We start from the raw sequence: 18,919 nt of genomic DNA on the forward strand, positions 1-18,919 counted from the left end.
CTACCTAATTGAAGAATTATAGGGCTATTTAAATGTATTTGGCTTGTTTTTTTCGTGTCATATATAAAACACTATCCTGAAAATAGAATTTTTATACTTCAACCTATAATTCCGGAACCAGAAGCCGAATCCTGATGAAATCCAATAGTGTTATATGGATTGTAAGACCTTGCATTTGCAGCTAAGTTTGTGAAAATCAGTCCAGCCATCTCCGAGAAAATCGAGTGCACTTTTCCGTTACATACACACAGAGACATCAGCTCAGTTCGTCGAGCTGAGTCGACTGGTATATGACATTCGGGCTCCTGAATATGCCCTAACTGACATTGGCCCCTCTAAAATGTTGTATGATGCAACGAATATGATTCACTATTTCCTAATCAAAGGGCGAAACTGAAAACTTATGTGTAAGTGCAAGAGAAGAGATCATTCGGGATTTCAATAGGAAAAGAATATCGATTTTTATTTGGTATGAGTTACCACAGATAAACTTTGATCTATGGTAACAATAAATATGGAATGGTATAGGCGAATGGAGAAAAAAATCAATTAAGCTAACAAGCTAACCAGAATCGAAGTCAATAAAGTAAACAACAGTTCTAAGACATGTAGTGAGGAATCAGCTTAGATATTGATTGAAATGAGATTTTATTTTAGTTTACGTAACAAAGAAACGCATGTAATAAATGTTAAGTCTTAGCATAAACCCAACACGCATTTTTTTTCTTCATCGCACAGATAACAAATGACTGAATAATATTGACCCTATTCGCACGTTGGTCTTCTCTTCCGAACCTTAAAACTAACCGTCTTTTGAAAACGTATCAACAGAAATTATTCAACATCATGGTATTGAATAAAGGAATGTACTTTCCAACCGGAAGACTCCAGCTTGTTTCTACCTCCCAGCGTAGTCAGTTCTATGACGACAATGTTTTGTTCGACTACTCCTCCGATTTGTTGGACCAATTTATTGGCGGCTTCCATGGATCCGCCTGTTGCCAACAGGTCGTCGATTACGACAACCTTCTGGCCTGGTTCAATACTATCTTTCTGAATTTCAAAAATGTCCTGAAATGAAACCATTCTAGAATAGTGATACAACAATGTACATCGTTAAACAATACCGTTCCATATTCCAGCTCGTATTCGTACTGCACACACGGGCCAGGAAGTTTTCCTTTCTTCCGAATCGGTACACAGGAAATCCCCAGTTCGGCAGCGATCATTAGACTAAACAAAAAACCACGTGCTTCAAGGCCAACTATGACCTTTGCATCGGGACAGGTCTGTCGAACATGCTCGACCAGAAGATGTTTCAGTGCTTGGCAGACCGGACCATTTCGTAGAGCCGTGAAAATGTCTCTACAGGAAAAATTATTTGCGATTGTGATTAGTGTTAGAATTGCTTAGTTATATTGTTAGTCAATCAAGGATAATATATTTACGAAAAAATCACACGCACACACGACAGATTAGACAAGAAAACGAAAGCCTAATGTTAAATTGACAATCAAAACCATACTCATTCAGCCACGTACATTTAAAAACAAATTCATCACGGTGATTCGATTTTGTAAGAAAACACGACAAACTATTCAAATGTGTAGTGTATTTATCAGAATTGCTGGACATCATAAGCTGCAATATATTATTTATTTGGAGATATTTTTGTGTATTTCTAAAAGCCCAAGAGAATAAGTTACCACGTTTATATGCGAACACGAACTTACTTGAACAAAATGCCTTTCTTTGGAAAATCAGGATACTCTCCAATGTGCTTTTTTACTAGCTCCAAATTGTCGGACATTTTCTGCAACACGACTTGTACTGATCGGAAAATATGATTATCAGTTATCAGCTCATGAAGACTGCATCAAAAACATATCGGCGAAATATGCAACAGCTGATTCAATGACAGATCGATGTTGTTTACTGCATGATAAGGCACGCATGAAAATCATGATTCGTATTTATCCGCAATACATGTATTGAAATACTCCAGTAGAACTACTATCCTAATTCCAAAAGAGGTTTGATTCGATTTAGAAAATGTTTTACGGTATTTAGCTATATATTTATTTTTATATTCAATCTTCAGAACGGGTTCAACAATAACTGAAATATAATGTAGGTCAAACATTCGTAACAATTTCGCACTTTTTTCTGCGTGCACAAACTTAATTACTTCAGGGTTGCCAGACAAAATGCAAAAGATGATGACAGGTCACCAACAGAGACAATAAGTTAGAGAGTCGTCAAAACCCTGCATTATTACTGGCGATTTCACTTGAAGATTAAACCAAAACCAAATAAATCGGAACCACATCTGTACACAGAACCGAAAAACTGCATAATTTTGCTCAAAGTAGTTTCCATACACTCAGGCAAATTGAGTAGTGAAAATCATAAGGCAAATCTTATGATGCATCAAAAATCACCAAAATCGAAATTTCATAAGATAAATATGAAAAATATACCTCTGCAATGTACATCTTATCTATCACTATTATAGTTTTCATACGAACAACTTATGAACTTCACAATATATGAGAGAAGTTATGTTTATCATAGAATTTTCGCACAATGTTCCTAAAAATTTCGTATAAATTTCATAAGGCGTTTTATTGGAATTCCTGTTTTCGGGATTTCATAAGGCGATCTTATGATTCGCTTACGATATTCTTGTGGCTAAAAATCATACGAAATCATTATGAAATTCCATATATTTTTTGCCTGAGTGTAAGGCACATCCAAAAATGTATTGAAAGATGAGTTAGTAGTAAATTATTTAATTAGTAATTTATTTCAGCTTATTGAATGAAGCTTTAGCTGGTGGACGGTTTTGCTTTTTGTGTTTGACGAATAATGGAAATAGCGTATGGGAGAAATGATTCAAAACAACTCAAAATTTTAAAAAATATGCTATATTTTCTCTATGTACTTTACCAGAGATATATGAATCGAAACCATTCGTCGTTTGGTTGAGTGATTGTTTTTCGGCAAAATACTGATCAACAATATTTAAGCTGATCTAGCTAGTCTATCTGTTTATCGATAGTGCAAAACAAACAGAAGAATGATTCTTATGAAAGTTTTGTATTACACCCGCTTTGTTCATTTCATATCGATTTTAACTCTATCGAAGAATGTATACTTAATGGGTTTAAGTGTATGACAGAGACAATTCGATGAGGATCTGACGCTTTACCCAAACGAACTACACACTTAAAATCAATTCTCGAGCTCGGTTAAGTAAAATGCCGACACAGATCGGCAACACACAATGATTACTGATTGCTCAGTAATCAGTAATATTACGTTTTCCGAGGTTCGTTACTGATTTTTCGGAAATGTGCATCTTTTTGGCCAGATTTGGTTAAATCTTAAGCTGAACTCATCAGTGATTAACAATTGTACCGAAATCAGCAAATGCGTTTGCCTTTATGTGTTAGCTTTTGCCAAAATTCAGCTAGAAAACTGTCATTAACGTTTTACATTTTCGCTGGGAACTATGCAGTTATTTTCTAATGAAATGTTTCGGAGAAAATTTCCGATGGTCATTAGAAAAAATGGAATTAGTTCAAAAGGAAGACGTGAGAATCGATCTAATCAGTACGTATAATTAATACATATTATTATTGATTATTTGTAGAAAACCCTTTCCAGATCTTGCTTTAAGTGTAGGAAAGTCATTTAAGGATATGTCGAAGAACTTCAAAGACACGTCAACCAACATATTCGACAATCGTCGTTTAGTTCGAATTGCATATTTTACAATTGTACGTTCTCGAAACATAAGTTATGTAATATATGTTTTTTGTATATTTATACGAAAATATGATGAAATCTTGATTTCCAATTCCATGTTTGAAATTTAAAAAAAAAATCTTGGTTTACTCTTAATTGCTGAAGGCCATTCATAAATTTCACTTTGTTGTTTTTGCCGAACATTCAGTAATGGTTATGCCTAGCAGACAGTAAACTTTTTGCTGACAATTTCGGTAATAGCTGACATTTGTTAAATTTGAGATGGCCGAGATTCCGCAAATTTATCTTTTGCTACCGAGTACTCAGTGATGCAAATCTCGGCAATTATTTTACTGAGATTCGGCGAAAAAAAAAGTTCGTTTTCTTCATGATATGTTTTACATTGATGTCGCTTGTTAGAATTAGTGCGAAAGGATTTTATCAGTTATCAGTTTAATGAAATTTTAGTACAAAATAGCTCATTCTGTCTATTCGCCACTCCAATATCGATTCGTTTTGCAGGAACCCAGATATTTATATCTATTTAACACTAGAAAGCTCAGAGTTTAGCTTGTACCTATATTGTTCAAAAGCAGTTAAAATGACTCCAAGAGAAAAAATATAAACTGTGGTATCACAACTAATTCGTAGATTTTTTTTATACAAAATTTTCATATTATTTACAGTTATACAACAAGTTTTCTTCAACAAATCACAAAATTTCAAGCAATTGTGCCACTGATTTCTTTGGGCAATTTACTGTTAACCCAACAACGCTCTCATGACTTTGTCTATGCGTAAACACTCTCTGGGTATATTTCTCAATGTTGCCAGGTATAGCGGTTTACTTCTGTTTTTTGGCAAATAACGAGCAATACCTCTTCTCCTATGAAAATTTATTATGGTCAGAATAAATGTCACATGCAGAATGTATTTCATTTGAAGCTCGTAACTTCGTTTTTCTTCCTGAATATCACTTTGAACCTTCTGAATCAAATAATAATGTGATAGGTTGTGTTACAGATGAATGGAAAGGCAAAACACAGATATTTAAATACAAGCACAACTCAAATTGTTGAATTGATTCTGAGATATCAACCGAATATAAAAACTTCATGTTACTTAATTTTGAGTTCTTTTGCATCTTTTCCTACATTCTGTTGTTGTAAAAATACAAAGAGCAAAGCCAACTTACAGTGAAAGTTTCGTTCACGCAGAGAAATTGAGCTTGTTTAAAATAACAAAACAGTCAGTAGATTTTAAAATATGATTTCTGTTAATTTCAAGCTAGAATATGATTGTTTTGAACCAATTTCTCCCTTCTACATCAACAATTATATCTATTTGATTTTATCGTTGAAATAAATCAGCCATTTATTACATGTCAACAAAAGTTGAGTTGAAGCTAATGGCAACGCATTTGTTGATTCAGTCGTGTTTAACATTTACATAAAAAAAATGATTCATTTTATCTATGATCTTATTTGTGTAATGACAACTAAGTTTATTGTTTGAATTAACCGTATCAGTTTTGTTTCTTATAGACCAGAGAGTTTGTCTCTCGTGGATAATCAAAATGGTTTGCACGTGCTTTAGAAGGTAAATTTAAGTGTTTCTTTCGTTTCCTTGGGGTCTTTTAACAGTTCAAGTGTATGTATGGATAATTCAAGATATTACTATACTTGCATTACATTACATAACACGTTTTTTACAGAAAATATTTGATGCAGGAACTCTATCTTGACCAGATTAATGGAGCACCGAATCATTGATTGTGACATGTGAAAAATTTGACAAAAGAGCCCAACAGCTATTGAAAGCAATTAACAACTCATTAACGAAAATAATGAGTCAATAAAACATTGAATATTTAAGGAAATATATCATACCGGCTTCTAATTAATAATGTTATGCAGTAGATTAGCGTTACGAGCGTCTTCATTTTTCTGGGAGATTTCTCATTACGAATAATCGCCCAATTCATTTTTGATATTGCGAAACATTTCACTACATTCGGATTTAATTTTTAGTTGCAACTGGTTTCACATATGAGCACATGCACTTAAGTACGATTCAGACGGTCCGTCTCCTTCCGCCACAGACACGGGAACGTCAGCTTCCGTCAAAATTAGTTTGATTCTTTCTTTACCGGAACGTTTACACTTTCCGTCCGTCAAGACGTTCCTTGACGGTGACGTTACGTGTGAATGTATCCGATCCATAAGAATGCATGCAACTCCGTCAACGACGGTGACGGAGGCTGACTGTGACGGAAGGAGACGGATCGTATGAATCGTACATTATTTTCATCTTTTTTTTGGCTACTTTTATGAATCGCCGAATCTCGGTTGTCTAAAAGCTGTTTATCGAGATTCGAGTAAGTTGATATTAATTTACTAATTTCGGTAAAGCGACCAATTACTGCTAAACACAATAATTTTTAAAACCGAATGGCAGTATAACATTTTGAATTTCCGACAAATCGGAAACAACAAACCGAGTATTTTGGTACAAGTTATCTTTGCCGAAATCTTAGTAAAATATCTTTTCGCCGTTCGTTTTAGGACAAATTCAAAATGAAGTTTAAGTGTGTAGAAATTAATTGCGTTTTTACTTTATTCATCGGCTAACAGAGAATTGATATCCTAGAAGATCTTACGTATTTAATTTGGCAAACATCAAAGTAATCATTTAGGGGTTAGCCAAATTTTGTGCTAGGGCACATAACCGTTTTCATTATTTTTACGTTTCGTCTTTGACTCATCAGTGCAGAGCAGTTCAAATTGAACTGCTTAGTGCTAAACTCGGCAGTTCAATTTGAACCGCTAAGCAGACGTAAAGTTTCTGCTATTTACAGAACACTTTTTGCAAAACAAAAAGTGTTCTGTAAATAGCAGAAACTTTACGTCTGCTTAGCGGTTCAAATTGAACTGCCGAGTTTAGCACTAAGCAGTTCAATTTGAACTGCTCTGCACTGATGAGTCAAAGACGAAACGTAAAAATAATGAAAACGGTGATGTGCCCTAGCACAAAATTTGGCTAACCCCTAAATGACCATACCTGCATCGGCCAGAAATAGTCGACAACACGTTTTCGTTCGGCACGTCAGAAAAGACATTGCACTTCGTTGCAAAACAAAAAGTGTTCTGTAAATAGCAGAAACTTTACGTCTGCTTAGCGGTTCAAATTGAACTGCCGAGTTTAGCACTAAGCAGTTCAATTTGAACTGCTCTGCACTGATGAGTCAAAGACGAAACGTAAAAATAATCAAAGTAATGTTTCATATAAACCTATCTGAATGTATTCCTGAATGCTTCATTTTGTTGTTGTTAGAAAAATATTACAAGAACTAGTGTAAACCGAAATATGAATTCGGTTATAAAATTTGAGCATCATCTAATGAAAATAATAAAAATTACCTGGTTCCTCCACTTTGTTTAATTCGAATGTGACATTTGGATATGACATATTTAAGATGCATACATGTATGAGAAAGGGAATAAAAAAGTCATGCCGTGGTTTACCTATATCACAACAATACCCTCTTAGTAAAAAACGTTCAACGGTGGTCCTTCATTGGTCCAGTACGTTGGATCATTGGTCCAGACCGTTGAACCGAATGCCATTTTTTTCGTTCAACAAATCCGGCAGACAGAGGTCCATTGTTGAGCCATTTTTAACATGAGGAGTTGGAGCCCCGTTGGACTAGTTTTACTGCAGAATTTCTGAAGTGTTTTTCCACTTATTTGTTTAAACTAACACTATATACCTGCACAATACTTCTACTTCATGTAGAATAACAACAAATTTTCTTTCTATGTAAAGGTAACACTTAATTTTCACACTGTTTTTGCAAGAGAAAAAATAACAACAAACCGTTCCAGCAAATTGAACGAATATTTCGTGCAATATGTCGTTCAACAAGCGGTCAAAGACCAACAAAATAGAACGGCCTGCTGAGAGGGTATTTACAAGATTTCGATATGAAATATTTTCAATACAAATTGAAATAATTCAGATTAATTTAATTTGAATTATTCTTTAGAGGAAATTCGCTATGTATTAATCACTATTTTGTAATTTGAAAGCATTCGAAACATTAGTTCAAGGTAAAAATTCCCAGAATAGAGGAATCACACGTGAGCAAAATGCCGTCTTCATAAAATTACATTTCAGTAATCATCATCATCTCATTTTCATATTTCGAAGAATGAAAATCACGACGAATAGTTAAATAGCCGAAAAATCTCAGTGGCAAATAGCAAACATATTTCTGAACTTTAACCTTTTTCAAAGGCTTTCTGCTAAAACTCTGCAAACCAATAAATTCCTAGGCACCCGCAAATCGCAAATCGCAAGCAACTACCGCGAAATACATGCGGATATCGAATCAGTTCATAAGTAAGTGGGTGAAACCTTAAAGAGAGGTTGGTAATGTTAAAGATTTTCCTTATCGAAGGTTTACAATATAAATAAAATTGAATAACATTGATGATAGATAAAATTAGACCTCCATTGAACAACCACCAAAAGTAGACTGCTCCAACGGACTGTTAAACGCCCAGTCAAGGTCAATGGTATGAAATGATTGGGAGTCGAAACGCGGTAAAACAACTCAAACGGTGACTGATCCTGGCTGTACATTTGGCGGACCACTTTATTATGGAGTTGCTATAATATGCTGCAAAGTTATTTGATCGTTTTAATTTTGTCTTTATTCTAGGGCCAACTTTGAATAGATAGAATCTGTTTTCAGCTCATGGGAAGCGATTTGCTGAATATCCAATGGCTTTTCGATTTTCACCTTCAGTTCATTGATGATGCTGTCCTTGAATTCCTCCAAGGTAGTATTTTTATCTTCTGCTAACATCAAAGAGCACCTTTCCTCATAGTCCGAATAAATGGTTTGAATCAGTGTTATTATCTGATGTTTATATCTGTAAATGGTAGACAATGATAGATGATGATATTTTTCAAAAGAGGTAATAACTGGAAAAGACAATTACCTGCCGTAAATTTTAATTTTTTGTTTAGATTGATTCAATTCATCCAATCTAATCAGCACTCCCTGCCAATATCCGCTATCAGGGTAGTACAAAATTTCCTGCGTCAATCGAATAGTCATTATCAATTGAATGTTCGTATTTTCATTGTAACTAACTACTTACTTGGGAATGGATTGCGCTAGTCAACAAAACTGACTGAAACTTGAGCGCTTCAATGAAGAACCGGTCCAAACCCCGATCGGGCGCTTTCTCAAAACTAACTTCAATAGCTACAAACTCAGAGGTTGCGGTCAACGAAAGGAGATCTTTGAAAATACTTCGACTGTCCTTAAAACTAACAGCACATCTATCACTGAACAGATCACTTCGTTTCACTTCTAACGCTCCCAAATACAGCTGAAGTCGGTCGCAGATATTTGCTTCCAGCGTAGCCACGTCGTACAGAACAAAGCACTCAAAAGTGGTTGCCGTTTCCAGCTGATCAAGGACGGATGTCAACTCCATTGTGGCCACGAAAATAGCTGATTGTTCCGGATGAAGTACATTGTTCTGGAAACAAAATAATAAACTTATAAGATAGATTGGTTGAACTGTTGAAGCGCAGTAAACGGTCCCAAAACCTTTGGCACGGCCCATTCTTGCTGGAACAAGGGGACATCGGATATGATATCCTCGGCAGCCAGAATTTGTTCGTAGTTTTTGAACAAGATATCATCGTCATCTAACTGGTAAAATTTGCACGAATAAGCAAGACGAGCCTTAGAAGCATTATCCAGAAACAAGCTCAGGTTCGTTAAGGTTAGACGTCTGAAACGAGAATGAGAGAACAGGAGCATGTTTTGTAGTAGTTTAAAAAAATTGTTTTAATGAGACTGCTTGAACGACAAATGTCAAAATGTAAGTTATCGTGATAACAATTAAAATGATATGTAAACATGCTTGTAAAAATGATGATGAAATTGTTAGTTTAGCCATAACATCGTAAACAATATTGTAGACAAAGAAAATAAAATATCATGAAAATTATTATTCACAAATTGGCCCAACAAAGAAGATTGATTCAAACATTCGTGCTCTTTTTGCAGCTTTTTTTTATTGAATCTTCCATATATTGATGGTTTATATATGTTTTGTTATAGTTGGCAACTCTGTAGTTTTGTCCCTTGAGTAGAAACACATAACGGCGACGTTTCTTACCATTTCGTTGTGTATTATAATATTTAAAGACGTACTTTATATAGGCATCGTTTCAAATAATGGTAAGCGATTTTCTATTCCTATTTTTTCTGCCTATTTTATTTCTATTCACGTCAATCCGGTTATGTTTCTGATACTACCCATTCGTTTTCCATTTAATCTTACATAAAAACAAGAATGTTTGTTTGGGCATAAACTATAATATCCTACAAATTGAGACAGTTTTAAATAATCAAATTTAGAAGAATTTCTCCCAAATTCAGAAGAATTTTGAACACACTTCACCCTGTAGTTTCAGAATGCGAAATAAAGGGTGATTTTTAAGAGGTATAGGATTTGATTTAAAAAACAATAAACAAAAAAATGAGAAAATTAATGAAATGTTTATTGCAATCGACAGAACGATCAATTTAATTTAATGTTTAAAGATGGATAACATGGACCCACACGAAATAGTCCAAAGGCGTTAAATCACATGATCTAGATGGCCAATTGACGGGTCATAAACATGAGATAAACTGTTCACCGAATGTGGCTCTCAGTTTGGACATTGTTTCGCATGACGCATGACATGTGGGATGTGGCGCCGTCTGGTTGAAACACCCCTGTCAGGCATGTCCAATTCTTCCATTTTGGGTAAAAAAAATCGTCAATCACGGTACCGCTCGCCATTCACAGTAACGTTCCGCCCATCGTACAGTGGTCCCAAACATGTCGAAACACACGTTTTTTTTTTATTTCTGCTTCGGGGGTTAATTTTAGAGCTTTCATGTCTTCAGAAGAATTTCTATTTGAAATAGTCTGCTTCTTTTAGTATACTCAAAGTTGTCATTAATCTACCTACAAATGAGTTAACAAAATTATTTTGAAAATTATTAAGACTCCCAAAATTGAGTTTTTCTATCATAACTTTTTTCAATGAATTTTTAGAATTCTTGAATGTTCTACAATTATATTTTAATTATCAAAATAGATATATTTGTCAAGTTATATTTTAATTATCAAAATACATGTTTTTGTATACACATGCTTTTTTAAAAGTGTATTTTCATATAAATTTAACTGAATTTAAGTTGTGACTACTAGTGTTTCTAATAGTGCTTTGATCATACCTTCAAACTTTGTTGAAATTGGTTCCACATATTTCCACATTTTCGAGATATTGATACTGGAATATGTAGTACATGTAACTAACCCAAAATTAACCCTTGAAGCACAAAAAACGCGTGCTTTGACATGATTGGGACCACTGCGCATCGTCGCCTTTGAAGAAGTATGGCCCGATGATGCCACCGGCCCACACCAAACAGTGACATTTTTTTAGATGCATTGGTAGCTCTTGCAATGCTTCTGGTCGGTCTTCACTCCAGATGCGTCAATATGCTTGTTGACGTTCCATTCAACCAAAAATGAACTTCGTCGCCTAATACAATTTCTCGACCATTCACCAAATGTTAGGCGTTGTAAGTCATTATTGAATTATAGTGCAAACTGAAAAAGTTTGTCAATGACACAAGACACGATTCACGCGTGATCTGTCAAAAACAGTATTGCCAAAAAGATACCAGCAAAAAAATCACCCTTTAGGATCCGGATAAAATTCACCAGTACTGTATACAGCCATAAAACTTTTCATTTGAAACTAAGAATATGAAATTCCATCACTGTAAATATGAAATGAGCTCGGCATTGAGGTTTTTGACTTGGTGCATCCGGAACTGGAAAGTGGGGTTGTCTGACCAGCAGCTGACATAACTTTTAAATAAAAAAAGTTTCGTGACAAATTTAGATGACACGGGCGTAGGTTTTTGGCTACTATTTCTGGTACTTCAGGAACCGGGAGCTAATAACCGATATCTCCTAAATAAATTTTTATGGCCAATAACGTACACGCTCTTGAATGAATATTTGTTTACTCACCACCATGTATTTTCGGAACCGAAAGTAGTCTTCTAATGAAAGTCAGTATCGTTATACAAGTATGTGAGACCTTTCATTCGAATCTAAGTTTGTAAAAATGGGTTCCATCATCTTCGAAAAAAATAAGTGCATCTGACAGACAAAATGTCAAAACGTCGAGTCACATTTCAGAAATCAGAAATTGTCAATAAAAAACTGTAAATGTTTTGCACTGAACAATCCAGTTTCGTTTAAAAGCACTCTAACTCGCTATCGTTCGTGACAAAAATTCATATCGTTTTAGAAATCATTCATGTAGGCTAATCTTTTTCTCGGCATTCTTGCGACATGTTAGAGATGGTCGGCTAAGCCCTTTTCCAAACCCGACCCGTACCCAATAGAAAATAGAAAACTTTAATCCATATCGGACTCGAACCCGAGATTAATTTTTCTTCCAACCCTAAACCCGACTCGAATCCGAAGAAAACTTGAAATCAGATCAATTTTTTTGAATCGAACCCGACCCTTACCCGTTGAAAATGAAAAAAACTGGGACCCGTTCATGACCCGGGTTCGGGTTCGGTTCGAGTTTCAGCTATATGTACAGTCCACTGTAGTCTGCCGTGTTTAATAAGCCTTCCGATATCCACATGTTTATACACTTGATTGAGCTCGTGATTCATGAGTCTGCGTTATTCTCCATTCTTCTCTTCTTTATCGCCGAGTATTGAGTCTACGTGAGTTACGGAGTCCGTAGAAAGCCCCATTAGCAGCTACAACACGCCTCACGGATAACATCGCATGTCACTAGTGTTCCAAGATATATAAACTCTTCAACAACCTCGTATCGTACCTCATCAATCCCCTCGTTCTTTACCAACCACCATGCACTTTGTCTTGAAAACGTAAAGCTTATCGTTAACCTTATACTCGCAGCTTCTCTCTTGAAGGTCACAAAGCCTCTTCCACACCTCTACGATCCACTCCAATAATTTTAATGTCGTCTGAAAAACTAAAGACCACGTGAGACTTGGTTGATGATGGATCCGTTTTTATGCACGCCGGATCTTCGTATCGCACCTTTAATACGTGTATCGAAAAGTAGTTAGCAACATTGATTATTGAATAAAAAAGCGAAATAAACATATTTTGACATCAGTTTTCGATATATGGTAGAAAAATTACATTTTTATGCATTTCACTGATTATATTGAAGAAAATTCTAGTTTCTGTGAAACGCTCGCACTTTGAACTTGACATTCTTCATTAAATTCTGCAGTTACTTTTGTGACTTTCCTGGTGGCAGCTGTCCAGTTTTTTCAACTCCTGGATGTTTTGGGACACTGTACCTTCCTTCCGAAAGTGCCGCTTAACAACATCCGGGCAGTTCGGTGAGTTGATGTCCTTTTCCACGAATTGTACATTATTTTTTGACAACCACTGTAAAACGGAGTTGGCGTAGTGGGCTGAAGCCAAATCCGGCCAGAAGAGAGGAGATGCCTTATGCTTTATGTACAGTGGCAGCATTCTCTTCTTCAAACATTCGTTACCTCGTACACCTTGGCGTTAATTGTGCCATTCGTGGAGAAAATCGACGACCGCAAACCACAGGTACAAATTGCTTGCCAGACCAACACCTTTTAAATATCTCCAATTTTTCCAAACAGCTCATGTGTAACATTTCAGTGTGAATGGTTATTGAGGCGCTGGTCCAACAAGCCAGATGCCGTATGTTCGAGTCCTGACTTGAATGGAAGGGTTCTCTTAGTATCAGTAGGCAGGCAGTGTTGGTGATTCCCGATAAGCTCGATATTTCTCTACATGGTATACAACATTTTCAATCAGATAGAAGATGCTACAAGAACTCGTGTCTCTCAATGCATGAATCGTGAGAAAATTTTTCTACATTTCTTCTCTCCACTTCATACTCTGAGTATTTCACGGCCCTTAAAAAAATTTACAGTCTGGTAATGAACGGTGCTGTGTGGAATTTACCAAGTTGACAATTATCACAGAAAATCGAATCGATGATTCGACTTGATGATTCTCATACTAGGTTGCAATATTTCAAAACCTTTGTGTGGAACATTCACATACATTTTCATAGACACAACTTATACAAAGATTATATGCACATAGTTAGAATAAGCGGCAATAGTAAAATGATTCTATCGCAATTATCAACTGCCCATGTAGAATCGGATCGCGAAACGAGAATGAGCGACCGTTTGTTGCTTCAGAGAGAATCCCCAAAGCAGCGTGCTAGCCTTTGATTCTCAGACAGGTCATCGAGAGAAATTGGCTCTCGCACTATTCTATTCTATGTTAATTGAACCATGCCGGTTTATTCTTGCTGCGATGATATCCGTCTCTCTTTGATGGTACTGATTGAATCGTGTGAAGAGTTGCTAGTGAACGTTCTTTGATATGATAAAAACCATCCTTGTCAGTAGGTAGAACTGGCCATGCAACGGTTCCTGTACACACTTACTTGACGATGTTAAACATGTCATCCGAAAACAATTTGATAACCTTCCACTGTTAAGATATCTCTTTAAGCTGGAAAAGGATAACAGAAAAAATACTCATGATTGCGTTGGCCAAAAAAATGTTTAATTCAAGTGCAAATTGATTTTATCATCATAGTTGTATAAAATATTGTGAAAATTGCACTAAAATTTCACTTTCTTATCACTCTCAAACTGAAGTCTCTAATGCGTAATAAACTAATCGTACGGAATAAGCAAATAAACTGCCACTCGCTCATTTCAGCCCACAGTGAACTTTTCGTAAATCATCCCGAAACCCGTAATAAGCTTTCTCCATCAACAATACTTCGGACGCTAAGATGCATGCATTAATCGGACAACTAAACCAGCATTGCACTCACAACGTCGCAAAACGTGACATCCGCCGTCACTCACAATAGGCTGTGAGAATCTCCGAAAAATACTGCATTATCCATTCCGGTCACTCACTCTCGTACTCACTCGTTTCGCGCAGTGGTCACTCCTCTCTCAGTCGGGTGGGAAAACCCAATTTTCCTCCCAGCGTAGCGCAGCGAGCTGCTGATTTCGCATTCCGGTAGAATTTCAGTTTGGCAGAGAACTTTGTGCCGTCAACATCCAAACGCCAGGAACAACAGAAACGACGGTCACGCGTTTACTCTTTGGCAACATTCCATCACTTCCTCTTCACAAACTCGGCCGTGTCGCTTATTTAGAGCATCTCACACTTTTCGATTCATTGTTTTATTTTATCAAACCTCGAAAATCGGACAGCAAAAATCAGTTGAAGATAACGTGGAACTCTTTTCTATGTCGATTAGTGCAATCAACGTTTGTCTGACAGTTGTGATTATCAGCAGCGTCGCTCTCCGACCGCAGTGTTGTGCTATTTTTACTGTTTTGTGTTGAAATAAATGACAAAGTGGCATCAATCTTCTCACGAAAAGGTAAAAAAAATCAATTTCCAATAGCCAGCACACGAACCGTGCAATTTTACTACTCTACGGAAAAATTTAACTCGCGTGCTCAATAATACAGTAAAGGATTCAGTCAGTCTAGAGGCTTGGAATATGACGAAACGGGTGCGAAAGATATGCTCTCGAGTAGAAGGACAGCACAGTAGAAACTGTGTGTGTGTGTGTGCGCGCGGAAAATTGAACGCTCTTGTGATGAGAGACAAAGGATACTGTGGGCCTAATTGGGAAGGAATGGCACGCAGAAAACAATAAACGTGGGAGTTTATGAATTTGGCATTAACTTTGAAAAATCACGCAGTAGGCTACGATTACTAGTCTGGTGCGAAATCTAGCGAATCAAATCACCAACTGCTGACAGCACTGTAAAATTTTGTGAATATTATGTTTTAATATGAGAATAATTTATTAGGATATCGTGATTCTGAACAGAGCCATAGAACATTGATAACGATTTCGTGGGTAACCAAAACGACGAAAGCATTCTAGTCCTCGGCCGTACATCATGCATTAAAAATTAACAAGTATTGACTGAATGGCAAATGTATGCATTTGTTACCGGATGGAAGAAGAAATCATTTCGCGAAAACGAAAATACCTCGCTCTTACTGACAAGTTATTTAAAACAGTTCCGCAGAAATCGATAACCCTCCGATAAACTGAGCCTATTTAGTCAAGCTCTGACTGCGAAATACAGTCAGTATTATTTATAAAAAAAATACAACACTTATTTTGAGTTACTTTTTTGAAGTCGACTGAACAAAAAACGAATAATCAAACGTTTAGGAATTTTGTCAAGCTAACATTTCAAATACAGATTCAGTAATCACACTAGAATTTGAATCAAAAACACCTTTTTAGATGCCGAATCGTTGATTAAAAAAATAGGAAAATAAAGTTTAGTTTAGTTTATTCTGGACTTGTACTAGAAAAAAAAACTTTGATAGGTCATCAATCATAAAGATCAACAAATCTTAGCAAATTTGTAATAATTTTTCATAGGAATCACAATGTAGAATCAAATTTAGAAAGCATTCTAAACGGCAGTTTGAGAGTTTAAGCTCCTCGTAATTCCGAAACCGAAAGTCGGATGCGGATAAAGTGCACAAGTTCTGTATATTACTATTACACCTTTCATTTAAATCTATTGAGAGTATAAATTTGTTCAGCCCGTTTTAAAAAAATGGTTCCGGCTGTTATGAATATTGAACAGCTTTCGTAGATAGTTCCAAAATTTTAGACATCTGTCATTAATATTCAGTTCAGCTTCGAGTTTAAAAAAAAAATTGGTTTTCAGTGTTGAATATGAATAATTTTGTGCTAACTAAAATGTGAATGTGAAAAATGAACATTCTATGATAACCCCAAGAGGAAAAATACTAAGCATTGCCCGGTCAATTGTTGCCATCGACCTCAACATCAACACCTAAGCCGAATATTCATCATGGTTCGAAGGTCATGTTGTGTACTACCAGGCGATACAATAATGGCTGCAAATAAAAACGGCCGGAATACAAGCATGATGAAGTTATTGTCCTGCATGACAACGATCGGCCTCATGTCGCAAAGGTCGTGATGAAATATTTGGAAACGTTCAAGTGGGACGTTTTGCCGCACCCGCAATACTCTCCTGACATGTCTCCTTCTGATTACTGATGGTTGGATGCAACACGATCTAGCAGTTCATCGATTTACTTCTTTTGCAAAAATCTAAAATTGGTTTCAAACTTGGATCACCTCAAAAGACAAGACATTTTGTCTAGATGGATTTCGAAAACTGTCTAAGAGCTGGTAAAAAGTAGTAATTAACTTTCTCATATCTCACATATTCTCATATATAAATGTGTGGTATTCTTCAAAATAATTTTCTTTGATTCTTAAGGTTTGTCCATAAACTAGTATGACCTACAAAGTGGAACAGTACTCAGATCGGGTAGGCCATCGCTGAGGAAACGAAAAGAGGTACTTCCGAAACCGAGTCTGGGAACCGGTATAATCGAAGTTGGTTCGAGAAAAGTGACTGAGATTCATTTTTGAGTCTATGGCTACAATCTTCGGTCGTTCATAAAAAAACCCAAAAAGAAGGAAAGCCAAATCAATGTTTGGCTGTCTACTGACAATGACTGGAAATTATTTTACTTTTTATTTCCGGTGCTTCCGGAATCAGAAAACGAGAACCAGCATAACCGGAATTGGGTTCTTTGGTTGTCTATTGACAATGGCTACCGATTGGAATAGTTTCAAGGCAAGTTAAGAAATATTTTTACGTGTTTAGTTTTGGCGCTTCAAGTGCCAGTATTCAATTTTCAACACATTTAACCATATAATTCCGGAACCGGAATTCGGATCCGAATGAAATTTGGACGTTTTGTATTTTCCATTTGGATCTAAGTTTGTTGAAATCGGTCACGCCATCTCTGAGAAAAGTGAGGAAGTAATTTGAAATAAGGATTTTATCACTAATCACCCCGTAGCTCAGGAGCCGGAAGTCGGATCAAAATAAAACTCAGGAACTTTGTAAAGGACAATTTTACCATTCATTTTAATCTAAGTCTGGTTCAGCCGTCTCTGAGAAAAGTAAGTGCACTTATTTTCATTTTTTTGCACATATCACCCTGTAATTCCGGAACCGGAAGTCGGATTCGAAAAAAAATCAGGAACTTTATGTGGGGTTACAAGACCTTTCATTTAAATCTAAGCTCATGAAAATCGGTGCAACCATCTCCGGGGAAAGGGAGTGCAAAAACGGTTACATACAAACACATACACACATACAGACATTTTGCGTACTCGACGAACTGAGTCGAATGGTATATGACACTCGGCCCTCCGGGCCTCGGTTCAAAAGTCGGTTTTCACAGTGATTGCGTAACTTTTCTATATGAGAAAGGCAAAAATCAGTTGTGAATAGCTGAACAGAAAACATTCTTCTCGAAGATATTCAAGAAAAAAGCCTTTCTGAAAATGTTCAGTGCGCGTATGGTGGTTGAAATGAAACAAAAAATGCTAAATTCTTAGCTCTTGCAATTTGATACTCTGTTGATGAGTGGATCAATAGTGGTGGAGTATTTTAAATTTATTCAAAAATGCCATGGTGGTGGAGTAACAGTAACAGCTGAAGTAACAGGAGCGCAGGTTATCGCTACGTCAATTCAAACACGTCATTCAAACACTGCGCCTGCTGTATGTTCGAGACATGCAAAATCCTGCGCTCCTGTTACTTCTATAAATCAAATAAATAGCATTTTATTGAGTTTCTAAATCTAAATAGTGTAGTGTAATCAACCAGCTGGGATTGGAACAACCTTTCGTCGCTATAATCACTTCGAAGTCGAACTGAAGTGTAGTAGAAATTCAGTATCGAAACATCATCGGAGACTCTTCTTCCTTTCGATTACCCCTTCTGTGGGTGAAAATTCGTCATCAAGTTTCGCTGACACAGAAAATCAATTGTGAACTTCGAGGAACTCTTTTTCTGATCATGATTTTCCCAACAGTTGCAATTTTATGTAAAACAACAGTTGCAATTTTATGTTTTCCAACAGTTGCAATTTTATGTAATACATTTTGTATTATATTTATACAC

At 36.2% G+C, this 18,919-nt stretch overlaps 3 protein-coding genes across 4 annotated transcripts in view; 1 reads left to right on the top strand and 2 right to left on the bottom strand.

The window, feature by feature from the left end:
- Nucleotides 1–631: 631 nt before the first annotated feature.
- Nucleotides 632–1,989, bottom strand: LOC131435714 (adenine phosphoribosyltransferase). Its single transcript, XM_058603867.1, has 3 exons — nucleotides 1,734–1,989; nucleotides 1,128–1,365; nucleotides 632–1,071 (listed from the first exon to the last, which is right to left on the bottom strand). The coding sequence occupies exons 1-3, from the start codon at nucleotides 1,808–1,810 to the stop codon at nucleotides 835–837; spliced, it is 552 nt and encodes a 183-aa protein (XP_058459850.1). The 5' UTR covers nucleotides 1,811–1,989; the 3' UTR covers nucleotides 632–834.
- Nucleotides 1,990–8,423: 6,434 nt separating this feature from the next.
- LOC131434750 (uncharacterized) overlaps nucleotides 8,424–18,919 on the bottom strand; it is a 61,786-nt gene continuing 51,290 nt past the window's right edge. Inside the window, exons 2-5 of the mRNA XM_058601829.1 lie at nucleotides 9,377–9,563; nucleotides 8,919–9,305; nucleotides 8,757–8,854; nucleotides 8,424–8,687 (exon numbers count right to left, since the gene is read on the bottom strand). Coding sequence (XP_058457812.1) covers nucleotides 8,465–8,687; nucleotides 8,757–8,854; nucleotides 8,919–9,305; nucleotides 9,377–9,563 — 895 coding nt within the window. The 3' untranslated portion in view covers nucleotides 8,424–8,464. The remainder of the gene's footprint in view (nucleotides 8,688–8,756; nucleotides 8,855–8,918; nucleotides 9,306–9,376; nucleotides 9,564–18,919) is intronic.
- LOC131434751 (carbohydrate sulfotransferase 11) overlaps nucleotides 14,937–18,919 on the top strand; it is a 53,390-nt gene continuing 49,407 nt past the window's right edge. Inside the window, exon 1 of one of the 2 annotated variants that reach the window (XM_058601831.1) lies at nucleotides 14,937–15,306. The gene's annotated coding sequence lies outside the window, so the exon portion shown is untranslated. The remainder of the gene's footprint in view (nucleotides 15,307–18,919) is intronic. The other variant, XM_058601830.1, reaches the window with a different exon arrangement.

The sequence above is a fragment of the Malaya genurostris genome, chromosome 3 (assembly GCF_030247185.1).
Source record: "Malaya genurostris strain Urasoe2022 chromosome 3, Malgen_1.1, whole genome shotgun sequence".
Taxonomy (NCBI): Eukaryota; Metazoa; Arthropoda; class Insecta; order Diptera; family Culicidae; genus Malaya; species Malaya genurostris.